Source organism: Argiope bruennichi, chromosome X2, assembly GCF_947563725.1.
Source record: "Argiope bruennichi chromosome X2, qqArgBrue1.1, whole genome shotgun sequence".
NCBI lineage: Eukaryota > Metazoa > Arthropoda > Arachnida > Araneae > Araneidae > Argiope > Argiope bruennichi.
In genome coordinates this window covers 57,216,561-57,244,246 of record NC_079163.1, presented here as the reverse complement: position 1 = coordinate 57,244,246, position 27,686 = coordinate 57,216,561, and the positions used below count along the sequence as shown (strand labels likewise).

Here is a 27,686-nt window from a genome sequence, read left to right as displayed (position 1 = left end):
TGAAACTAATGATTTAAAGAAACTATACAGTAAACAATTCGACTTCAAAATAACTCATAATAATAAGATTTTACATTTAATTAAAGGAAAATAAATATTTTGCTTCTTATATATATATATAAACCCTTTCTTAGTTAAAAATTTACAAAGATATTTGTAAAAAAAAATTCTCAGATTTTATTATTGACCATCAAAGGATTGTCAATATTTTTTTATTAGATTCTCGAGATTAATTTGCACTAACATCTAATTTTAGAAAAAATAATGTATCATTACCTCAAATTTGCCTTTACATTTTTTTAGAGATTTAAATAACTGCCCCAAATAAGATGCGCCATCTAATTAGGAAATTAAGTAAATTCGTATGTCAAGGGATAAATATATATGAATATTCTATGAATAACTATTTTAATCATTTTATCAAAACACCTTTATCAAAAGTCTATTAAAAATTTAGAAGCATTTGAAATTATATAGATTTTGCTGTAAAGAGTAATTAAGTAAAAGAAAATTTAAAAAATACATTTCCCGATTACATAGTTATAATACTGAATACAGAATCTGAAAATTTTAGGTAGTAATTTATTTAATAAATTTAGAGAATAATTGGATAAGCTCTTTTAGTATACTAAAAAAGCTACCTTACCACATATGTTTATGACCAATTAGGCTACAAAAAAGATATTTTACTGTTAAATAAACTTAATTTGCAGTCATACAATTTATTTATTCCAGTAATTTATAATGAATTCCCATAATTATAATAATTCGCATAATCTATAGTTAAGTAACTCCTCTTAGCATGCATATTGCACAAAAGTGTCAAGAGAAAAAAAACTGTTTAATTTAGTTTAATAATTAACAAGATTTTAGTCAGAGAATTCTCACAGTGAAATAAATAAAATTTATCAATTAATTACCGAGGATGTAACAATCAGATGAACAAAATGACGATTAATTTTAGAACTATTATTCCTTGAATTCTGAATTAAGGAAAACAACTCTATCGCCTTATTCATGTATGATATAAAAATATATTTCCCTAAATATTCCACCTGCAAATAATCTAAATACTCAATGAAAGCAATTTTTTCTCATAACATAATATCTTAGGAGAAAGACAAGGATTAATCGGCAAAAATATGACTTCACTCTCACTTGCCACATTGCCGGTTATTCTGCCAAAAGTAATGCAAATTATAAGCCGAATGAACGACATCTGAAATAAGATGTTAGAAAATCTGCGGACTTCTATCACATTCAGTTCATAGTCGGCCATCCAGAAACTGTCGATAGAATGAGATGTCTTATTCGACTTGTAGGATATATTGCCAAAAGTAATGCAAATTATAAGCTTGATGAACGATATTTCAGTCAAAAACCTGAAAATCTGCAGATTTAGCTTCTTCGACATCCATCGCATTGCGTTCATAGTCAGCCGATCAAAAATTGTCCTCAAAATATGGCATCTTATTGACCTACCTACCTATCAATTATTTTTTCAAATATAGTCAAAACGCTTTAACCGCTACTTTAAAGTTAATATGTTGTAAACAGACGTAATATTAAAGTGGTTTTTAAATTATCATATTCGAGAATTGGCAACTTTCCACAACCTTTTCGAAGTGGTTAAAACTTTTGCCGACAAAACTCTCAATCTCTCGCTGACGGGGATTGGGGTGGAAAGCGGTTGCCGACAGGGGCCATTTCCCCCCTTGCCAACTCCGCCTTTGCATCCCAGAAAAGCAACGGAAGTTTTTCCCAAAACACATTTAGCTGGGTTTAGTTTCAAGCCGTTATGTCGGAGGCGATTCAAAACCTACTGTAGATAGTCCATCCTCATTGAACGATGCTATGAGAATATCCTCTAAATAGGGTATACAAAAATATAGGCTACTTAATACTTGGCGCATGCATCTCTGACAAGTTTGGCAAGCATTACGTAGACCAAATGACGTAAACAAAAATTCAAACGAGACAAATGGGATTATTATAGCAGTTTTTTTCAGTATCATCGGGATTAACGGGAATTTATTGACACGCGCGAGCTAAATCTAATGTTGTAAACACTTGCTTTCAGTAAAATACCTGGATGCAGTCATAAATATGGGGGAAAAGAGGTAACTGTCTGGGAAAGTGATGGCATTCAAGTAACGATATCACCACAGAGACGCCATTCACCGTTTGCTTTCCTAACCATGTGAAGTGGACTTTGCCCATGCACTTTTCGAAGGCCGCGCAATACCCTGCGCCATTAAAAATTCAAATTCCTGTCGAACAGCTGTAAAGAGCTCCGAGGAAAGGCAACGTGGCTTAAAAAATAACGATGCCAATTTGATCTCGATATTGTGAAGGACCTTTGACTGTGTTTGCCCATTGGGAATATATGAAAGGTTGGTTAGCTCGAGAAATTCAGATAAAATTTTATAGAGCTTGGAAGGACCAAGAATAACTGCTACAGTACTGCTACCTTTAGGAATATGTGCAATTTTCCCTTGTGACGAAATCATACTCCAACCATCAATTTTATTATTATTTTTGACATCAGCCAATAAATTTAATTTTTTCAAGAAACTGATACCTATGATAGGCTAGCCGACTTTGGCGATTATGAAGGATCAAGCAAAGATTCTATGCAGATTTAGATTAAAGGTCAGACGATGAGTACCAAATATTGGGATTTTTGTACCATTTGCAGTGTAAAGAACTAAACCTTCATTCACGACTGGCTGTTTGCTAGAATCAACCGGGTTAACATATGTCCTCTAATGTATCTATCAAAAATAATTTCGATGAAGGATCGGCCAAATGGATGTGATTAACTTAGCAACCGCAATCATGGCCCAACCTTGACAGTTCAATTAGTTTCTCTGGTGATGAAAGGAACACGGAGAATTGCATTTTCTTGCTTTAAAACCAAAATTAGTATGATAAAAGTTATTTTCAGTGTCCCTGTAGCGTCTCCCGGAATGACTGCGATTGCCTTTCCAATTATTTGTGGATCTGCCATCTTTTGAGTGACTTCGCCAGTGCACGATGCGGTCAGTTCATTAACATACTGAGTAAGATGTGCAATTTGAGATTCTAGAGGTGAATTTTGTATTGAACTCGCTACCTAACTCTTTAATTTTGGAGACATGATTAAATCATGAATTTTTCCCGTGACTGCAGCGAAATATGATAGCTCATCACTTAATTCACCTACAATGCTACGCGTGTGAAGATGCGCGTAGCAAAAAGATTTTAAGAGTACTTTTCTCATAATATTACCTCAGAGGGAATGCATTCGCGCTAGTAAGTGTGATGGCCGAGAGTCGACAAGTTCACCTTGAAGCAGAGTTCGTATTTTTGAATCCTCGATCTCGGTGTAAGATTGGACGAGTCGTTTCTTCCAAGTGTCATACGGTTTATCATAAGGGAAATTGACAATAATTGAATTTACTGAAGTTAAAATATCACCATCAATCGCTGCAACGACACGGTTAAATTAAGTGGACTCGCAAGTAATATTCGCTGAGATAAACTGCGGCTCTAATCTAAGAAACTATAACGTCAGGTTTGCTTTCTAGAATGGCTTGGGCTTAACTCCCCTAAATGCGATGTGGCTGCTAGTGTCGCTTGCTTCAGTCTCATTTATGTCGGGAGAAAATGTATACAAATAAATAGTACAATAAAAGGAAATACATAATAAATTCAGAATAAGAAATATTACCTAAAATGCGCATTTTATAAGCACAACTGGAGCATCCATGACAGAGATACTATACCGACACATTGCAATAAATTGATATCAAAAGAACTTAAAGAAAAAATATACAATAATAGTAAGTGAATATTAAGGAAAAATCTTACCAATAATGAAAAGTAATGAAGGCAACTCAGGGACACTGAAACTTCGTTAATTTTCTTCTCTCAGAGTGATGAAAAATGCCCAATTAAAAAAAAAAATGATCGAAATAATTTAGCATTTTAGATCAGCAACAACGGAAAAAACGATTTTTCACTGTTTGTTGATTAAACGATGGCTTATTTGATTGATTCACTTGGATATCTTTTTCGAAAGGTTGTTTGCTCGGAGTTCACTTAAAGGTCACCATTGTGGAGTTTCGTTATTCATGATCTTCATATTAAATGTAGATGTTATCTTCTTAAAATTAAGTTCTTAATGAAGAATAAACTTGTTTAAGAAAATGTTTTCGCCGTTTTAAGTAAAAAAAAAATATTTAATCAATTGCCGAAAAACATTGAGTATATGAAAATACTACAGCGAAAAAGAATAAATGCAAGAAAAGCGCGAGAAAGTAAAAACGTTCTGTCTCATAGTCACAGTTAATCTGACGTTTAAGAAGAAATAATAATAATATAGTTAACAATGTAAAATTAATGAAATAAAAATTATGCTGTCAAACAGTTATTGAATTAAAAAAAGAGGTTTTCAATTTTGTTGTTGCCACTCCGTTACAGATTAGTTTTCGTAGATATTATTCATCAATATCATGCAAGGCATTCTTGGACTTACCCAAGATCCCCACTTTTATGCGAGGGGAAGGGATAAAAACTTTACTGGAAAGTACTCAAAAAAATTTGTGGGAGATAATTCCCGCTTTTTTTCTTTGTAACATTTAATTTTAAATTGGACATAACATTAGATATTTTTTTTTTTTGTTTTCTAAAATAACGAGATAATTGAAAAAAGATTTATAGCTCGCATTTAGACTTTATTTTTCGAATGGTGAGATCAAGGATTTTAGCCATTTAATGAAAAATACTACTATTTTAGTGGTAACATTACAATCAAATTAAAAATTTCTTGCAAGATTAAAAATTTTGCAATGTTCTTATTTTATGTAAAATATAAATTATTTCATGTTTAGTAATATTTATTACTATTTATTGTGAAAAAATGTTCTTTAGTGGCTTTCAAACGACTAATTTTAATTTAAAATTTGCTCTAGGATTAGTGGTTACAATTCATGAAATCTATTGAAGTACCTGCGGATTATGTTTGCTCCAGATTACTTAATTTTGCCGCTTTTAATAATTTTTACCTATTCTACAAATAGATTGAACCCCTAGCGGAGAACCTGGGGAAAACTTCATCATGCTGTATCGTCTAGAAGCGGTTAGTGAGAGAACGATCCTACAATGTTATCAGAAAAAATTTTAGGAGGGAGTGGTAAATATATACCAGGCCACTCTAATCGATGACATCTTTGTGATCACTGTGTTGAAATCGGAGAAAATATTAAGGGCAGGGTCATTGTTGATTGCTATTTGCATTACGCTTATAGTATACACAGATTTCTCTTCAAAAACTCACTAATCATTCAAAATACGTTTTTAAATTCGAATTATCGCGAATTCATCAGGTGAAAATCAGAGGGAGGAACGTGAAAATGAACAGAGTCCAAATATCGCACAATACTATGATAATTTTGGAAGAAATTCTAAAAACAACAAATTAGCATCAAAGAAAATAAACACGGTGTTTCGTATGAATAATCATAACCAAAACAGAATTTAGTATGCCCTAATTGTTCAGAGTTTTTTTTTTTTTTTTTTTTATTTTCTTTTAGTAAATAGAAAAATTTCTAAAAACCTCTGGTAAATTTCTTAAAATCTTCTATCTTCGATTCCCAAATACGAATAAAAAAAAAAAAACTTTCCTATGATGACAATCTTAACTAGAATGCTCATTTATATTTTTCATTCCTAAGCAACAGGATGAATATTACTTGTTTTCTCCAGTTAAATATGAGCATGCGCAGAAAAACTCCTTCCAGTTCAGAAAGTTTCTAAGTCCGTTAACATTACATGATCGTACTCTCGCTATCCGCTTCTGTATCGTCTTATGTTTCCTAATATCTTGCCTATTGAAGGACACGATGGTTTGGTTGCTATAGCAACAAATGAAGATAAAATAAAATTAAAAGTGTTATTAATTAATAAAAGAAAATTATCCATTGGCCAAATTTAGAAATAGAAAAATAACTATGATTATAACTTTAAAAAATTATTTAATGTGGGTTTTATCATCTCTTCTGTAGCACTATAGTATCGTCGTTTTCTTTTGTGTTGACATACTATGTCTGTTTTTTGTAAATGAAGTTTTTTCGAATTTTGAAATATTTTTGTTTCGAACTGTTTTCTTTATATAAATATAATGCTTGTTTGCGCAGTTTACTGCCAATTTTATTCTGTTATGATGCCGGTTAGCTATAAATAATGCCACAGGAATTTCTTTCAAACACTTTTCGGTATCGGATAATTATTAAAGGGGTACATTAGATTGGCCTGCTGATTAAAAATGGAACTATCTGCAATGTCAAAAAAAATGACATTCTAAAAATGTCATATATATATATATTTAGAATTATGAATTGTCAAGTTGTCTCTATTTAATGGAAGATTTATTACGGGATGGAATTTAAATCAAGGTAAGTAGTTTTTTTTTCAATTACTTTTATTCTAAACGGAAACTTTCAGAAATTCAGTATCATGTGAAAGTAAGATTGAATTTTTCACATACTTGATTTGATATAACAGGAACATTATTTTGAAAGAATTAATTAGAATCTTTTTGTTAGTCTTTTATGATATCCTACTAATTTCCTGTCCAATAATAGAAATAGTATCTTTAAAGTTGCATAATTTTTTTTCATAGTAACATTTTGCTTATTTAAATAAAAATATGTTTTTCTGTTATTTGCTATAAATTTGATTAAAATTTTAGATAATTATTATTCAGATAATTATAATTATTATTCAATTAATTATTAAAATTTCAGATAAATCTTTGTAGAATTAATATTGATTCTTAATAAGGCATGAATTCATGTTATTTATTGACTACTGCTGCTATTTCAGATACTTTTATTTTTCATAAAAATACTTACAATATTTATTGGTGATTATAGCTGAACAAAATAAGTATGCAGAATTATTTTTTATCTCCTGCAATTTTTTTAATGCATGATGTAAGTTGAAAAAAAAATTATAAATCATTGGTGTTATTTTGTACTTATAAATATATATTAGCTGAAAAGATATCCCCTCTCTCATTCTCTTTTTTTGATCAACAGTGCCAAATGACATCAGTCTTTGTAAATTTTGTTAAAAGAAAATTCTATATATGGATCTTAGTAAATGCTTATCTCTAGTATAATTTCTGTTATATGTATACATTTTTTTTTTTTTTTGTTAAAATTGTCTGATTTATCAGCAAATTGCAAGATTGCTTGTTATACAAAATTTATATTTACTTGTTATATTTAAAAAATACTAAACTAAAAGAAACATTTTCCATAAAAGACACAGCAGTTGAGGTTTATGTATTTGTCAGTATTTTAATACTGAGCTACACTTAAGTTATGCGATCAAAAGTTATATATCAGTTATTGATGCAGGCATGCTAAGCCATTGCATTTCATTTACTTCAATATGTATTTAAAATTCTTTTAAAGCTGTAATAACAAAATAAAATTATAAACTCTTTGTTTTATTTGTACTGTAAATAAACTTGATGTGCCAAGAAGTAATTAATCATATTTCGAATATAAAATGTACAAAATTTACAATATCAACTTAAAAACAAAAAAGAATGATTTCAAAACCTAACAAAGGAATAAGAGAATAAAATTGCAGAAAACAGAGCTAATTAAAATTTTTAAAAAAATGGTTAGTAGCTAATTAATTTCTCACCATATTGAACTAAATAATTAATAGAAAATTTATTCCAGAAGTTAGTAATTTAATTAAAAGTATTATTTGTCTTCTGAGTGACATGAAATAGGTATTCAGATTGAATTATGTATAAAGCTTCTGAAATCAATTCCTTTAAAAAAATTAAAAATGAGAAAATAATGATTATTTCTATGTTTATTTAAATGATTTGGATGAGGTATAAAGTTGCAAGTATTTCAAGGGAGGAGAAAAAACTATCGAATAGTGCACAATTTGTACTGTTATATTATGTAATCAGGGCGGTGTAGAAGTCTGAATATAAACATTAAAGATGTCTAATGTATATATATATATAATATAATACAATATAATATAAATGGAAATAAAAATAATGATTTTAGAATAAGTGAGTAAAATAAAATTGAAGTATTGAATAAAAATTTAAATTTAACTTAGCTGATAATTAAAATTGTATATTAAATATTTTAAGTATAATCTGAATAATAAATGCATCTGGAATTTCATGAATAAGTTCAGTGTGTGAAATAGAAATAATATAGTTATTTAATAGTTATAGGGCATAATATAATCTTTTTATAACAAGTAGCATCATGAGTATATTGCATTTTAAATTAAAAATAATGCTCTCTTGTCACATGGAAATTTGCTGATAGATGATATTAATAATCCTACAATATTTTTTACAGTAGTAGTTGCTACCTGTACTTTAACACTTAAGCACCTCTGAAAAAAGAAACATGAAGTAAAGCGATTTAAATTATTATTTAGTTTGATAATCAGTTCTTTTGAATATTTTTGCATGAAAAAGTTAATTTTGTATTATACTTGTGAAAAGCATATATCAGCTATAATATTCAATGTTTAGTGCTTCTCGTTATATTTAAAGGAGTGCCAAAAATGACTTCAGTTAAAAAAAAAGTATGTGATGGTATATATTTTTCTTTACATTAATTTAATAGATTTATGAAATTTTTGTTTGATATATCAATGCTATATAGGAATGTGAGTAACCTCAACGATTTTCTTTTGTAATGTTTAAATAAAAAAGTTTTATAAGCAATTCACTGGGTTTTTTTTTTCTGTGTGTGCTTTCTATCTGATAAGAATGTTCACTGTCTCTTCATACTGCTGTCTGCTAGAGCTTGTGTTGGGGATACTTGATCATTCATATTAGGTTTCAATACAGCTGTAGACTGGCAGTTTAAGACTATTTAACTCATTTATTGTTAGATTTTTTTAACTCTTTTTTTTTTTTTTTTTTTGGCAGTTATGCACCATGTAATACCCATCAGCACACGCACAGGGTCTTTTTGATCCCATCCTTTATCAATGAAACGATGTACCTCATTTTTTATTGGAGGCCTTAGGGCCATTAGCCTATTGGTCATTTTTTATTTTAGGTCAATTTGACCCCTGCATGTGCTAGCGCTTCATTTCTTTTAATGTTGTGGTTATGACACCATATGAAAATGAGCTGCAGAGATTCAGAGATATTCACACAAATGTTTCTATGATAGTGAAAATGATGATAGCTCAAATTCATCAAATATTGATGAAAGTTTGAAATGCTATTATGATACAGAATCGGAACAAAACACATATTCTGAATATTTTAGAAAATCTGATCAGTTACATAAAATGCATTTTCTTATAATATTAATAAATTGTTTTGAAATTTATGTTAAAATTTCATTTTATTTTTAATGATTAATGAATGCAATTTTTTAGTATGTGTATAAAAATTAGAGATAAAAGTTATACATGTGCAAAGTTTTAAGCTTCTTTTACCAAGGAAATTTGAGATGTAATAGTAGATAAAATATGGATTCTCTTATACTTTCAATATTTGTATACCAAAAAACATTATTTGCTTTGAAAATAATGAGTTTTATGTAAAAGGAATGAGAAAAAGGAAATAAATACAAAAAAGTATGTTAAAAAAAGGACTAACTTCAATTTTGATTTTTTTTATTAAATATTGCATTTGTGTCTTAACTAGAACATATTTCCATGAAAAAATATTCAGATACACTGACCATATTTTATTTTTATAAAAATAGCTAATAAGATAATAAGTAAATCCTTGACAATTTGGGATAAAAATGACCCCATATGTGTGCTGATGGGCTAAGGATGATGATCTCATGGATCACATGTTCTTTTCTTTTCTTTTTTTTAATTCTACATTATCTCAATCTTTAATTTTTATAGTGAAATATGTTTATTTTTGTATGTATTGTTTATTTCTTGTAAACAATATTTTATTTGTGTGCATAAGATCAAAACTGAAATAATTCCACATAAAACAAGTAAAATTTACCCAATGTCAGTTTTTTTTATATGTACAATTTTTAATTTTTACATTCTGTTATCTTTGTCATACATTTATATAAAATAAAAATAAATATGATTAAAAAATTTTACATCTTTTTCTTGATTAATTTTAGTTATAATATATATTTGGAGAAAATTGTTTGTTATGAAAATAATTTCTCTAATGATAGTATATTTAGTAAAAAAAAAATTTAATATATTTTTATAATGATAATATATACAGAATATATAGTCAGAATCTTATAATGGTATTTTTATAAAGAAATTTTATTTTATATATATTTTTTAAATGTGCCCTTGTAGACTCCTCCTTTTCATTTAAATCCAGAATTTTCTTCTTACTAGTTAAGGATTAATATGATTTGTAGTTGTTTCTGTAATAAGTTTAGATTTATAAATATTATAAAACTGATTGAAGAGCCTTGATTGATATGTATTTATTATTATATGAAATAATAATATTGAAATTAAATAATAATTCTTTAATATTGTGTTATCATTTGGAAGCATATGGCTGAATAATTATTTTCCTATTCTTTAATCTAATTTAGCAACATTTGAAATATTGAACCATTCAATCTAATTATAAAAATTTGCATTAATTCAAGTAAAACTTTTACTGAGAATGCTTATTTCATAAATTTCTAGTTCACTTGTCTTTTCATTTTTGAGTGGCATCAAACCTGATGTTTTTTAATAAACAGAAAGTTATTGCATATTATTTTAGAAAATTCTGATTCTTTTATTAAATTCTTATTTAGTTGTTGATGCTTTTCTTTCTCTTATCCAGATACTTTATTCTGAGCAGTGTAAAAACTGTTGCACAAAATATGCATTTTGAAGAAATTTTGATTTCTAATTTTACTTGTAACATTTGTTAGAAGATTCTGAACAGCAGTTCAGTAATTCTGCATAAATAAGTATAATGAATCAAGTCTGGCTTTGGGAGAAGTGAAGCCTCATAAGAATTTTGAATGACCCTGATTCTCAATTAACTTGCATAAAAGTCTGTAAAATCATAAGAATATAAATTAAATTTAATAAAAACAGTTTTTAAAAATCCACTCTTATTCATGTCCTTGAAAATTTTAATTACTTTCTGTTATAATAATAATTATAAAGAAATGGGTGAAAGCATATTATTTTGGGCAATCATAATTGCTATTTAAAGACAAAATATGTTTTTCTCAATGTTAAAAAACTGCACCAAAATCAAACTGAGTTTCCATTCAATATTTTGCAAAAGAAATTCAGAGAGAACAAATTCTTATTTTTGTTTAAAAATAAGTATTTTTTTTTTAATCATGTATATTGACTGGAGTAGTTTAGACCTGCTTATAGTTTCATAACTTCATTAAGCATGCTTTTTAAAGCAAATAATTAATATAATAAAAGCAGTGTAAAATAAAAGGTAGTGAAATTTGGCTTATTCAAAGCTGACGATGGCCACACTTGAATTCAGTTTATTCAAAAATTTAATTCTAAAAATTAATATCAAAGGAGAAAATAAATTTTAAATTAAAAAAGGCGAGCAGGAAAATAATTAAGTTTTTTAATAATACATAAGGAAAAAATAAACAATATGAACTTTTAATAAATGGAGTAATAATATAAAGTATTAATTTTTTAAATATTAACCAAATTTAATTAATTCAACTTTAATTAATTTTAAACACCAAGTAAAATGTTTTCCTTATTTGATTAGATGTGATGTACAACAAATATGTTTTTGAGTGAATCAAGATCCATAGCAAATTAATTTTTCATGATCAGAAAGTGTAGAATTATTTAACTAAGGAATTTTACTTTTGAAAAAGAACCTCTTAAAAGGCAAAGCTATATATATTTTTCTAGCAATGATTGTAAGGTATAAGATGCCGCTGAAGGATTCAAATGTTTAATCTTTCTTGTTTAAATGTTTTTTTCTTAGATTCTTCTTTTCGAAAAGTAGATTTGTTATTCATGTCAGCAGCATATGATTATGACAGCTATTAAAATTCTTTAAACAATTAATCACTTAAGAAGCTAATATTTCTGAAACCCAAAAAGAACAAGTGGGAGTGGTCTCCCCAAAACTTTCTCGCATGTTCTAGATTAAACTTGTCATGTCAGAGAGAGCCTTACATGGCATTGGCGTGCAATAATTACGAAATAGTTACTTTTGGCGTGAATTTACCAATTTTACTGAATCTATCGTGTCATCCGTGGCGAGTGATTTGGCGATTAAACTCTGGCATGCGTTATTAATTCCAAAAATAGAATTGTGTTTTAGACACATTTTTCTTAACCGATTGAAGCAAAATGTTGACAAAAAACGTACTTGTAGACACAAAATCCAACACTGATATATTTAAGTCATTGCATTTTTGGATTATTGCGTTTACCTGTTTTTGAAAGTACATATTGACAGACAATCAGCCGTAGTTGGATTTGGCTGAAAATTTGGCAGGTGTCTAAACTATAGGTATTAAATCAGTGTACCGAATTTTATCTTTTTAACTCCCTTCGTTTTGTAATTATCATGTATTCATAACTTGTATAAACTTGTATTCGAACAGCCAAACTTTCTCTGAAAAGATTTTACTCAAAATTTCGTAGAAACCTGCAAATTTGATTGTAAGGACAGTATACCAAATTTTAACCTTCTAGCTCAAAGTGTTTTTGACTTATTATTGTCACAGACAGACGGATAATTTTCCAAAAATGTGTTTTTCGAACTCAGGAAGGTCTAAAGTGTGGAGATTCGTCAAAATCTCGAGTTCGAATTTTTTGACGATTACTATTCAGGGTGTTCATAAAAGAACTCCGGGGTTTTGCAAATTTTTTTAATTCAATCTGGTTAATGTTATATATATATGTATTTAAAGGTTAATTTATCAAGATTTTTACCGTTTAGTAGATTTTACCGCACCAAACATTCACTTTCGGTGAGTCACATTGATTTTCCACGAGCTTGTGGTGAAAGCTTATAAGCCAGTTAACAGCTACGTTACACGAGCAGTTGCTGTTGTATTGTGGTCATGTTACTCGGCTGCGAACCACAAGGTCCCAGGTTCTGTCCTCACTCAATTCAATCCGCCACAAGCTCATGAGGCAACTGTAAACCCCAAATTCTACAATTGTGTCGGTTCACAGTACCGCTTACATGAAAAGTAGCCTCATCAGTAAAAATCACATTTATTAAAAAATCTTTATTAGTATCTATCATGTCTAGCATAGTAAAAACAAATTCTAGTCTTCCCTTGTTTGTGTCTGTTGATTTGATTTTGTGTACATACCTTGACTATACCTTCTACGCTATTAGGCGGAGCGTTTTGTGAACCATTTTATAAAAAGTTGATTTCGTTATGCCCAAATGAAGTCTACGTCGTCTCAACGATTTTTTCGGACTTAGTTGACATGAAGTACGGATTTTATTGACATTCTTTTCAGACACTCTTGACTTTCCAAAAGACTTTCGTTTTAACACTTTTCACACTTCCCGTTTCTTTAAACGCAAGTAGCCATTGATGAATGGTTTTGTCCATAGGCACATTGCCACCATACTCTCACCGAAAGTTCCGCTGTATAGTAGTAACAGATCCAATTTCTATAAGCCAGAAAATAATTGAGCATTTTGTTGTGGCGTCGCCATCGCACTGCCCTATGAAATGAGCCTCTGCTACGCTACTTCAAGGTCAATAACGCGCTACGCTACCTAGTATTGAAAAAACAAACTGAAACTAGTGTGAAGAAAATTTGATGAGCGACTTATTTCTTTAAAATTAACTGATCTGGCTAAACTCATACCGTTAACTCGATATGACTTTAAAACCCCAGAGTTTTTTTTATGGACACCTTGTACTTTTTCTATACTACATATACGAGAAAATAAAAATGTTTCAATGCTTAAATGTAATTCACTTAATTTAATTGTTTTTCAAATTTCATTCAAATTAAAAAGTACTAACAGAAAATTTTATAGTAGAAATTGAGAGGAAAAGGATTCATACAAATGAGTATGCAACAAATAAAATTCTGCAATGTGCTACTTTTAGTATTATTCATTTGGCTTTAGTAAGTGCTAATAAGCGCATAGGTGATTAAGAATGCTCTTTTCTAATAATTTAAGGAAACTACTTCACAGAGTTAATACTTGTTCCTCTATTGCGTATTGATAAATCAAATATAATTTGTTTTTATATCAGATTAATGTAATTTTCATAAAAATTGATTTCAAAATATATATTATAATGAAACCTCTTTCTTGGAAATTTATGTAAATTATATAAAATAATTAAATAGAAATGTAATACATATCTCTTGAGAGTTCTGATATATGAATTTCGTTTTAGAGGAATTCAAATGATCATCTATTCTTTTTTTTTTTTTTTTTCTTATGGAAAATAATTTTAGAATTGTTCATAAATATTGCATACGAGCAATGTTCAAAGTAACCGGAAAGTAAAAGCGAATATTAAAATTCAAGTCCCATTTCTTTAAATTGCTATTACTACTTAATTCTTTTGTTAAGCCCAGGGTTTAAAAAAAATCATTAAGGTATAAAAAGTTGTAGTATTAGTAATTTTTCTTGAAATCTTAACAATAAGACTCATGTTAGCTGACAGTATTTGTATTCTAAATTAAAAACAAAACTATATTTCATGAGATTCTCAGAAGCTGATAGTGGCCACGATTTCATTCAGTGCTTACTGACAGGAAATTAAAATATTTAGAGTTCTGTACTAACAGGATCATGTTCTTGATATATGGGCAAATAACAATGCCACAGCTTTTTTGTACATGCAGCAGACCTTAGTAAATCAATCTGCTTTTGCATTTTTTTTTCTTTATTTTCTTATTTTACTTTAGGATTTTATTGTTCTTTCCTTGTAAATATTTGTCCTTTTTAGCAGGAGCAATATGGATATGAACTTAATCAGTCTTATCAACCCGAGGAAAGCAGGCAGTATGGTATGAATAATGCCATGTCTGTTTCGCAATATACTGCTTTATCAAGTGCAGCTCCTACCACTTCTGCTAGCATGGCTGTGTACAGTCTTCCTAATCAGGTAAGTAATCATTTTTGAATGTGTAAGTTGTGTTTGTAATGTTTTGTAGTTCTTAAGTAATTATTATATGTTATATTGTTTCGTAACTCTTAAGTATTATTAGAATTTCTTATAAGTGCTTTACGTAGTACTTATTTTAAGAAATGAGAATTATGAAATTTAATGGGCATATGTTACATACCTGATGATATGATTATCTTACTATACTTCAAGGCTAATAAGTAGATTTTTTAATAAAAAGCCATCGAATGCTTTGAATATTTTTGGATTGTTTTAGTTTGTTTGTTTTTTTCTTATAAAATTGAAGTTTTTCACATTTTATTTAAAATTTGTATATTAATAATATTTAGTTAATGGCTTTGATGGCTTATTTGATGAAAGACTTCACATCGAGTGCTCAATACCGCGAAAAAGTGCTGCCAATCGAGTGACGAAATCTGATGGTTCATTTACCGCCCCGGGCACTTTCGTAAAAACTCCAGCAGAATTTACATGTAAGGTGAAAGAAGCTACTGAAAATCAGCCGAAATTTTTTAATTAAAGATATTATCATTTGGAACCTTAATAATTTCATAAAGTGATTCATATTTGATCTTGAATAATTCTCTAAAAATGTCAACTTATTTTGCTTTCTTCATTATTTTACTCTCGATGACTACAGAATGGCCGAAACGGTAATCGTAATGCTGGTTGCAGAGAGATATTATTAAAATATTATCCCCGAAATACTTTCATTTTTAATTAGCTTTATTCTCTATTCTATTTTTGTATCGGTTTTATTCCATACTATTGCTAAATATATTGTTTTGAAAGTTATTAATAACGATCATGTTATTGAATGTTTGGCGTTCCATTTTTATCTTCATTCGCCAATGTTTACTTTCGTTGTGTACGCACGTAGCTCTTGTTTCCTGAAAAATGAAATAGATTTGAAATGCTTTTTTGGATATCATTAGAAATTGGATTTTTTTTTTTTTTTTTTTTTTGCCTTAGACTGATGTTACTTTATAATAGTTATTAATCTAATTAGTTTTGACCGATTTAAGATATATCTTTATACTTATCTTAAATGACGGTAAACTAGGGGGAATAAGTTTTTCTGTTATCTCGCTGAAGAATTTCCTGCATAATTGCGTAAATGCATTAATTTCGCAATTAATGCAATTAAAATTAATTCTTTACAATTTTAACATATTTGAAAAACAAAAGAAACGGTATGTATCTTTCTAAGTTTAAGATATAAATTAAATCGTTGGCAAATAGTTTGTAAAATAAATTTGTTTGGAAACAAGGCTCTAAAAGATCGATTTTTTTTTTTTTTTCGTATTATAATTTAACTTAATTGGCTCTGGGGCGCTTGAATGATTATAAATTTTAAAGTAGCTTTAAAACTCTTGTATCCTATTTCTTAATTTTTTTTTTTTATTTCAACATTACATTTACGAACATTCTTCCGCAAGTTCATACTAAAGCATGAAATACTGTTAAAACTCATTAGATATAAAAATTCTTGTAAAAATTACAAACCGTGAAAATATGTCATTTATTTTTGAATTAGTTCTTAAATCGTCAAAAAATGATTTCATCACTTTCCTAGAAAATATGAGTATACTTCTTTGAGCTCTTTAAATTAACTTTAAAATGTGGAAGAAATCTCCTTTATAATTAAAAAAAAAGTTCTTAATATTAAATTTTAAAATTTTGCATCAAGCTTGCTATGCCGATCGCAAATGATACAGATAAAATATACGCCCGAGATGCCTAATGGGTGATAAAGATGCCAGAATAGCAAAATGTAGAATGTTCCATTTTTTTTTTTTTCTCTGGCAGCCCGATTGTATCTTTGCGTTTGCGCAGTCGAATTTTATCGTGAATTGATGTCATTCTTCTACAGTATTGAGGCACTCTAATTTCACATAATCAGAGACAGGTAAACAGATTTCAATTTGTTAATTTTATTTTTACTATTGCGGATTTTAACCGATGATTGCATAATTTGCTATGCAGAACCGAAACCAATTTCAATTTATTGCACAATAAACTAATAATGCAGTTATAAATTTTGGAAAACTGAAATTTAGAATTTTTTTCTGTAGTGTTTTCTAAAAAAGTTAGATTTCATCATACATTTTTTAGAGATGGCCATTCATTTTGTTCAGGGCCATAACTACCAGCAAAGCTGTGCCTGAAGGTCCCTATCTTAAGAGGCTGTCAAATGAGGAAACAAAAAAATGTCAGATTTTCTGTAGTGAAGATTTTATTTAAAAGATCATAGGTTAAATTTCTTTATCAATATTTATATTTTCACTTTTCATGTTGAAAAGTTATATATCAATTAGAAATAAAGTTTATTTTTGAATAAGTAAAAAAATATCTTTGAATGCTTCAGTGACTAATCAAATAATGTCAACCCTGCTACTAGATGAGACTATATAGGCTGGCTTAGATGAAAGCTGGCTTTTGCTGACCTAGAATTTCATTCTTTCCTGTGTAGTAGCTTGTTAATTGAATTTGTATAGCAAAAGTTACACATTTTTTGTCTGTGTGTGTGTGAAATTATGATATTAAGGTTTTCTTATGTATAAGCTACAAGTAGTGGGTTTGTGTCATAGCATATTTAAGTGACTTTGAAAAACTGTTTAAACTTTGAGTTCAAATTCTTGTAAAATTTTATTGCCCTTTTGCAGTACATTGATTCATTTTCCTTCGCTTCTTTACTTTTTAATTTAAAGTGTTAATAAAACAGCTTAAAGTTTATAATACCTATTTGATCTATCTTTGTATAATAATTGAATATGTAAACCTCTTAATAGATAAACTGTGAAGTAAAACTTCTTAATCGATATACTCTAGATAGAACAGCATTCTCAAATGTATATCTTTTATGTTACATCTCATGGTATGCTTTTTGAAATGCATGATACAATGAAACCATGTCAAAATTGTATTAAAATTACCTTGGTCATTGAGTCTTTGGATGTTCTACATACTACTGAATGTCTCATTTTATTCAAACTTTGATACATTTTTTTTAGTTGTGTACTTTATGCCTTTTTATGAATAATATACTTTTTGATAAATGAGCCTAATTCTAAATAAACTAAAAGTTATTCATCTAATTAGTAAAAATCCATACTGCATCAATTACAAAGAAAGAAAAAAGATGACCATAGTAGCCATATTATACTATCTTCTATTTCTTAAATAATAACTGAAACTAGCTTATATGCAGTCCCTGGCAAAGTACTTAAATGCATCCAGGTTTTTTTATTTTTGTGAGATACTGTTATTTAAAGGGGTATGTACTATATAACACAAATATTTTTTAAAATTTAGATTGGTCTTTTAATGTTGTTACACCAACACTTTGTAGCTAGACAATTTTATCTCTGATAAAAAACCATTATCTGTAGATCAATAAAGACTATATAATCATGTATTTACACGGCAAAAAGTATCTAGGCCCTAATTTGCAGTGAAAGAATTACTTAATATTACCTTATTTGTATATGTATATGAAATAATAATTATTACATTTTTGGTTTATAAAAATTTGCTAATTTGCTTTGGAAGTAACCATTTCACAAACAAAAATAATAATGATGCTTCATTTAATAAATATATTTAAATTGTGGCATATCTGATAATTTGGCCAGGGTCTGTACATTCCAATTCCAATTCCAACATAAATTTTTCGAATGGGAATCATTTTATTTTCAACAATCGAAAAGTTAATAAATGTAACATTAAACATATTAAAAATGTTGTTCTTTCTTCTTTTTTATAAGTATGAGATTTGTTGTATATTATGTGGATATTTTTTTATTTAGAGTGATAATCATCGACATCCTTCAATGATGATGAACCTCAGTGAATCTCACCCTCACAATCACCTACAAATGAATGGTGGACATCTCATGGGACACTCTCAGGGAGAATCAAGAGGAAATGGAATGTATGAAGGTCGTCCTGTGGACCTTTCTAGTCCTCGTCCTAATGGTCATTATGAGCATATGAACCTAGGTAATCAACATGGTTCATCTCATTACAGATCTCATGATCCTCCATCTTATGAAAATGGCCTTTCAATGAACATCTCTGGTTGTGGTAAGTAAACATCATTTAAAAAAAAATTAATAAAATAGCATGGTTTTTCAGCATTAGCTTTTCAAAATTCAGATGTATTTGGAATGGTAAGTATTTATATGCATACTTTATGTAACATAATTAATGCTTTGAATGTAAAATATTCAAGTGAAATATATATTAAAATACTAAAATTTGGTAAATCAACTATGAAATAAGATAGCAAATAAATGATACACAGATGATATTAAAACTAATACCAGGACGAAATAAATTAATTAAATTAGGTAGTTCCGACAGTGATTTCATTAGACGATAAGGACATATTTGTTTACTAAGAAAACTGAAGTTCTTTCTACTTTATTATTAAAAAAGACTAAGTTGCCAAGTTTTCTCTCTCTTTTTTTTTTTTTTTTTTTTTTTTTTCTTAAGATGGCTTTTGACAAAAGAAAATAAAACTTAGTTATATTTAATTAAAAAACAGATATATGTTTATGAATTACTTTAATCCTATAATTGATATTTTTTTATATCAAATCGAAATATTAAGAAGTACATTAATTGATTTTAGTGTCAATCCAATTATTTTCAGTTTATTTTTATATGTAGACAATTAAACCATGTGCACTGCAAAATACAAAGTGTGCCATAAATTCGTACAACTTCAAAAATTCGTAAAAAAAAAAAGTAATGCTGTGGGATAATTTTGTTTTAAATGAATGCGATTAGAAGAGTGTTGGATTTTCTCTCCATATTTAACAAAGACTGTTTTTAAAAATAACCGAAAGACATCACATGATGACTCACACATCGTTGAGTCATCTTATGTATTTCGATTATCTATCATGAGACAGATGTTGTGCAAATCAGGCAAAGTAGACAATGAAACAGATCACGATTGCGGGAAACTGTGTATTTATTTCAACCTTGCTGGCGCCGGAGACATGTTTCCCCACAAATCAAATCTATTTCCAAAAACGTCTTTTCCGATGGCTTGCAAGAGGAAAGCAACCGGTTTTCCCTACTTTGAATTTTGAGGCAGCCGTCCGTGAAAACCGGGAATCATCAGGGAATTCCGGAAGGGTTGGAAAAGTCAGGAAAATTCATTATAAAACTGGAAATTTTATATAAATCGGTAATATTTATCGAACATGATAATTCGATGATATTTTTTCATACGTAGAATGGAACATCATTGGCAACTAATGAAAATCGAACTTTTGCTTATAGTCTAAAATAGACTATGGAAGAGAATGATTAATATCCATATCTAATTTATTGCATATATGTATAAATATATAATATTTTCGCCGAAAGTTTTTATTTGCTTTTTTTTCAGAACAAGGTATCGACATAATTATTGTAAAAGGTTTTGCGTACTATGGGAAAAGGCAGTCTATCTAAAGCCCAGCTCCTGTTACTGTTATGATTATAAGCTTTAATGTGTCTCTTTTATTTAAAAAGATATATATGGAGCTATGCCCCCCCCCCCACCTTTCTACTTTCGAACGTCAAATCGATCATACCATGTGTTACGAGAGCGAAGTTTGATTTTTGGGTATTAATATTCAAAACTGGTTGTAAAATATTGATCCATTATTATAATTCCAAAACAATTTATTTTAATTAAATAAGCATTTTACAATAAAAGTTGTTTTTTTTTTTTTTTACCTCTTCTCAGAAATCTTTTTGTTGAATTATGAAGCATCGGACATTATTTCTATTATTTCCGTAAAACATTTTATTTTTTGTTTATTTTTAAACATTATGAACATGGATTACTAAATTCTTCATATGAATTAATGATATGGACGACATGAAATGGACATTATTGCTAATATTTGTACATTTTTTTTTAATTTTATGTTCGCTTAAAAATTTCCCATACATTCTACAAAATACTCTATAATTTAAAAATAATATTAAATATAAGAAATTAATTTGTTTGATACATTATAAGTACACATGCCTCTTGTAATTTTTCAAAAAATTTTTAGAAAGAGAAGGGCAGCATTTTTCTTATACGGTTTCATGTATATAAAACTGTTTGCCTCAAAAATTTACAAAATTTTTTCATACTATCTTTTTTGAAATTTATACCTCTAAAATATTTTTATTTTGTGCAACAAAGGAAAAAAAAATGAAACTGACCAATTTTCCACTTTTTTCTCTATTTTACGGTTAAGCATTCAACCAATGTGCAAGTGATTTTTTTTTTTATTACAGTTAGTGAGCTAACAGTCAATGCAATTTTGATTTCATTGAAGAATTTTTCTTATTTTGATGCAGCAGTTGCATTTTTTATTTGTAAATGATTTTTTTGTTAGTAAAATTATTTTTCAGCTCTTTTGGTGTGTTGATAAACACTATGAATTGGAAGATCCTACTGGAAGGAAACAAATCATTTCATACTTAAGCTCTCAGCCAATGTGCATATACTTTTGTACTGCATTTTTTTGTTAGTAAATTTGACAAACAATTCTGAAATATGACTGGTTGGCTAAAAGTCGGTCTAGATGGGCATGTATCTTCTAGTGTAGAAAAAAAAAGAGGGGGAGGATTTAACATAATTGAAATTTATCTAAAATTTATTCAATAAGTGAAAGTGATTTTTTTCCCTGAGCATTAAATTTTATTTTAGTTAAAAGAATAAAACAATTTTTTAGTTTCGGTTAAGAACATATTGTGCAATAATTAAAGAGAATAATAATTTTAAAAAGGCGACATCGTTCTGAGGAATTAGAAACATCCGAAAAATGTCAGAGAAATTTCTTTAAAAACCTGGAAAAGTCAGAGAAATTCAAACAGCAGAAATGCTGGCCACCCTGTGAAAGGAAAAAGGACGTTCTTTTTCACATTTACCTTCTCCTCTCCTTATTGGCTTTTTTTGATAATGACGGATTACTAATTCTAAACTTTATTATAGAAAAACTAGATGGGGATAGGGGAGAATACATTTGCACCGATCACGAATTACTTATCGTATAAACGATTATGTAAGAAAGGATTTATGTTGCTTTCGGAAACTTAGGGAAGAAAATTCTCCTTTGTTAAATGTATATATTGGTATAAGAATCTTTGTTAAATGTATATATTGGTATAAGAATGTCATTTTTAAAAAAATTTTATTCGGGCTTTTTGGCGCAAGTAACCCAAATGTAAATTTGGCTAAATGTAAAATTGAGTCCTTGAGAATTTAATTTGATTTTAATTTGAGAAGTAAATTGACTTTTAACTATGTAAACAAGTATTGAATAAGTCTTCAAAGTCATTTCGTGTTTTATTACCTAAATGGGGGGTGGGTCAAATTTGAAATGCATAAAAATATCAGTGCATTTAAAAATTAAATTTGATTTAATTGTAATTCATATTTAGAAAGCTGCTAGGAGAATATTGAAAATTTATACGAGTTCAACGGATTATGTAATTGATATTCTGGTCTGATAACGAAGATACAATACTTGAGTCTAGATTCCGTTAGATATGTATTCCAGAATTTATTTGATTTAATTTAGGAAATAGATCGTTTACATTAACTTTTTTTTCTCTCTCTATAGAGCCAAAATATGTTTATTTTCAAAATAAATGTTTAATGAGAAGAAATATAAATATCGATACTTATGTATGTTTTCTATCAAACATCATTCTTCATTCTGTTTTTTAATAATGCTTGAGACAAGACAGGGTTGCCACGCCACCGATAGAAACTGGAAAACCAGAAAACACAGGGAATTTAAAAATCGTCTAAGAAAAACTGGGAAAATACAGGGAATTTTAAGTTTTTCAAATAGTTTCCCCCCATCTAAAAAAATGCCGATTTCTAAAGATTGCAAGAATAAAAGATCGTAGTCATAGCTTCCAAAAACGAAACAATACCTTCTTCTTCTCGCGTACAGCCGACCACCTCGCCACCACTGAATGTAGCAGTATCGACAGGATTTGTTGTGGCCGACTGCTATAACGAAACAATAAAATTCGCGATTGTTTAATACGGAAACATTGCCCCTTTTTTCTGTATAGATCAGTCCAGTTTCGATTTGCTCGGCAGCTGTTCTTTTTTATGAGATTCTCGAATTGCAGCTAATGAGCATGTGCGAGACTTCTATAACTGCGTGAAAGAATAGAATGGACCCACAGCACGGTGCTATAATTTGCGCAGTAAAAAAAGTGTTTTAAAGTTTTATTAATTTTTTTAACTAATAAGAGAACTAATTGAAATTTTCAAACTATTTTGATCGATTAAAAATATTTACTTATCATTTTTGCATCATTTAAAAATTCAGAAGTTAACTTCCTACCGATAACAAATTGTTTTCGAGAAATTTTTAAACAAATTTAATAATTTCCTTAAAATTAATTTTAACTATTATTTGTAACAAAATATTTTATCATCATAATGATGCAAAACTCGATTTCATAATTTTATGAAATCTATTCCTCAGGTACAGTCGTCAACAAAAAAAGTGAGACACCTCTGTAGCTTTTTTATTTATTGTCGCATCTTCACAAAATTGGTGTTGATGGAAATGAATTAAAGGGAGAGATTTGTTAAGATAGACAAACTGATTAACCGAGTTAATTAACTTGGTTAATCGATATGGTAGTTAATTAGCTACCATCTTGAAATTTTTCCATTACGGGAATCGGAATTTTTTAATAATTTGATTGAGTAGGCTTTTTTATGCACTTGTATCAAATTTCGTTCCAAAATTCTTAGTAGTTCTTGAGATATAATTTGTTTTTTGAAAACTCCACCCAGAAAGAGAGACTCTACCGGGAAACATATATTAACTGTCAACTTTTTTTTTTTTTTAACGCCGATAAGGAGAAGAAATTAAACATTCTTGCAGCTAATCTGTCCTGAAATAAATTTTATGTTGTCTGAGTGAAAAAAAAATTAAAAGAAGAAAACAAAATTTATATTTAATTAAAATCGTCTTATCTGAAAATGAATTTATTATTTAACCAACGACGAAACTATAATGGCCATTTAAGTTCGTGTTTCACAGAGAATAGATTTATAAATACAAGTAAATTTAATATACGGTCTCGCGAAAAGTAGGCGTTGCAAATCGATTGTGGAAATTTTACAATATTTGTCTATATTTCAAAAGCTATTTCAGATATGATCACAATTTTTTGAATTCAGGCATTTTGGCATGTCAGCTTTGCATCTTATGTAAAAATTTTACTATGTTACTATTCACTTTTTTCCACCTTCATATTTAAAAATTCATTTAAAAAAAAGAAAATGTTAAATTTGTGTTATTTATGCGTTTGTTTCGTGATTTAATAAAAAATCATGATATTTTTTTTTAAGTGAGCAAAAAAGTTTTGAAAAATATATGGTAGTTTCTAAGATATCGCCGAAAGTGCATAAATTTCATTTAACATTGGAAGTGTCATTTTTCAAAACCTTTTAACTCTCGAAATTATCATCAGAATTCTCAAAAAAATTTATTTAAAAAATAATTGCAAGCTGATAAATCGATTCAGCTAAAAAATCTCGATTTCCATAATGGAAAAATATCGAGATAGTAGTTAATTATCCATGTCAATTTACTCAGTAAATCAGTTTGTCGGCTGGAATAAACCTATCTCCTGGAGCCGTTTCCATCGGTACTAATTTTGTGAAGTTGCGACAATAAATAAAAAAGTTATAGAGATATTCCATTTTTTTAGTTATCGACTGTAACTTTGCCATCGTTAATGTTTAATAATAATAATAATAATAATAATAAAAGGAATTACTTTGTTTTAGGATTTGAATGTAAACATTTTAATGTTGTCCTTTATGCAGCAACATGCTTTGAAATTTATAATATGAAAAAGAATTTATTAAATGATCTATCTGGATTATTTTTATTAATTTCACATCCAACTTTTGTAAATAATTCTCAAGCTACTCTTCGAAAGATTATGGTTCTGATTTTGGATATCTGTTTTTTGCAAGATTTAACGATTTCTTATATAACACGACCATCCATAATTTAGTTTTGGATGAAGTTTTTATACGGTATATATCTTTTAACCATGATATAATTTTTAATGTAGTATTAGATTTTGGTCATATGATATTTATTAAGAGCGTATGAATTATTTAGAAGAATTTCATAAATTCTAAAATTTCAGCTGTGCATTTCATAAGAAAATAGCAATTAGTCTTGGTTTAAGAATTAAAGTAATCTGTCTCTATTTTTATTTTATTCATTTCTGCGATATAACTAGATATCATATGTGCTCAATAATTTAACTTGATTTCTTATGTAATTTCTACTTGCTTAATGAACACAATTATTGCAAAAACTATTGGAATCATATTTTTAACTGTCAAAAAGTTGTTATATGCAGATATATATTACGGACACATTTTCTTCATCAGGAATGTAAGTTTATAGATATTTTACAGCGTACGAATGATAGTATGATCATACTATCGTTTATTTTTCACAATTACATTTTGCATGTAATTATTTATTATGTAGATGTATGATTTATCTGGTTCCTTTGATTAAAAACATTCTACATATGAATAGTTCATAATATGGCGATTTTGTTAGTTTCTGGCTTAAGACATCTGCACTGATTAATTTATTCAAGTGTGTGTTATAAATTAGTGAAATATGTACTTTATAGAAATTTAAATAGTTTGCAATCATTGTCATTTAAATTGAATTCATCATTATTATCATTATCATTGTTTAGATACTTCTATACAATATGCATCTGGATCTGAAAAAATGAATGAGGAGCAACATCAAATGATATCTCTAGGCAGTAATACATCTGTTGGTGTTCCCATGATGCATCCTTCAAATTACCATGGCTCACCTAGTCCTATGCCTACACCATCTCCAACTTTAGATGACAGGGCACGACACAGGTAAGTTGCAGACATGAGCTATATTAGAATTTGGTAACATACATGAAAAAATAAAGATAAGTGAAGCCAGTGGGATCTTTATTAGTTAAAAAAATATTGAATCTAAGTTTATCAAATTTAAAACTAAAATTGTATAATATCATTGTCAAACATTTTGATTTATCCATTAGAAACTAGAGCTACAACCCAGAGACATAAACACTTTTAACTATTTTTGAAAAAAATACATGAAAAAATAAAAGATAATTGCAGCTAATGGGATATTTTATATTTTTAAAAATATTGAATCTAAACATATCTGATTTAAAACTAAGATTTTTCTGTGTAAAACTAATGTCAAACACATTTTGATTTATCCTTCAGAAACTTGAGCTGTGATTCAGGGACGTGAATACCTTAAACTATTCTTGAAAAAACAATTTCAAAAATATTTATGATGGATTAAAATTAGATGGAATGTGTCAAATCAGATATAGTCACTGTATGTAAATGTTTTAGGAATGTTGATATTATTAAATTAAAAAATTGCTATGGATGAGATGGTCAGGTCATATTTAAATACCAGCTGGGTGCACCTCAGAAAAGATTCTTTCTTGTAAGAGCAATAAGAAAGCTTCCTAGAGATAGATTTAACAGGAGAGGAAGTAATTGTGTTGTTAAGAATTTTGATATTGTTATATAAGTTGTTTGTATAAGTGTTGTTAAGTAAAGTGCAAGATAAAATAAAATCCATGAGGCAGCCATAACTCGTTTTGAGTAGTAGAGTCATTGATAAATACGTTTGAAATTCATTTAAAAAAATTCTTTTAATGTTATTTGCAATATTATGTTAGATAAAATATATCTGTTAAGTACACGCAGAATTTTTAAAATTTTAGTTATAATGACGTAACATTTTCTCAACAGTTCTACTTCGCCTATCTAATTAGAAAATACTTTCTATTTTGTAGATGCATTATCATTTTGGTTTATCATGGAGACTATAGAACATTTTAGATGATTATGCATTTCACATAAATTTGTGTATGGAACTGTGATTCCTATAAATGACATAATTTATATATATATAATTGTTTAATTATATTTGTTTATTATATGGGTAATGTGACAGAAGGGTTAAATGGTCAATTAGCTACTTAAACTTTTTTGCTATTATCCAGCAAAAATTATATACACCTTTCGAATGTTTTGTACTAACTGAAAAGTTTTGTTCTTTTCACTCTTAAAGACTTTAAATATAACATACATATTAAAAGTATTTTCCCTTAAAACAATGATAAAATTATTTATTGTTGCAACAAAAAATTGGATGTGTTTTAGTGGCCTATGAATTTTCACTTTTTCTAATACTTTTTACTCAAATTTATTATGTTAATTTTACAACCGAATTTTTTTTTCTATTTCTTCTTTATTATTTTATCTGTTCTATCTAGAAATACATTTTTCTTTTTCAGTTCTGAGAATAAATATAAAAATTTTCTTTTTTTCTAGGTGGAATGAGCAAAGGTTATCGAGGTTTGTATGATATTTTAGTATTTATAATTTATAATACTAGGCGGCTAATTTATTATAATATGCCAGCATGATGAACTGTGATTAAGAAACAATTGCTATGAACAGAATCTTAG

At 28.3% G+C, this 27,686-nt stretch overlaps 1 protein-coding gene across 8 annotated transcripts in view; it reads left to right on the top strand.

Annotated features, from left to right (window-relative positions):
- Positions 1–27,686, top strand: part of LOC129960263 (recombining binding protein suppressor of hairless-like) — a 95,887-nt gene that overhangs the window by 46,835 nt on the left and 21,366 nt on the right. For 4 of the 8 annotated variants that reach the window (XM_056073547.1, XM_056073552.1, XM_056073545.1 and 1 more), the window contains exons 2-5: positions 14,931–15,089; positions 18,920–19,196; positions 25,881–26,058; positions 27,550–27,573. In XM_056073547.1, coding sequence (XP_055929522.1) covers positions 14,931–15,089; positions 18,920–19,196; positions 25,881–26,058; positions 27,550–27,573 — 638 coding nt within the window. Of the gene's footprint in view, positions 1–5,845; positions 6,438–14,930; positions 15,090–18,919; positions 19,197–25,880; positions 26,059–27,549; positions 27,574–27,686 lie in introns of those variants that run through there. The other 4 variants (XM_056073548.1, XM_056073546.1, XM_056073550.1 and 1 more) reach the window with 3 other exon arrangements.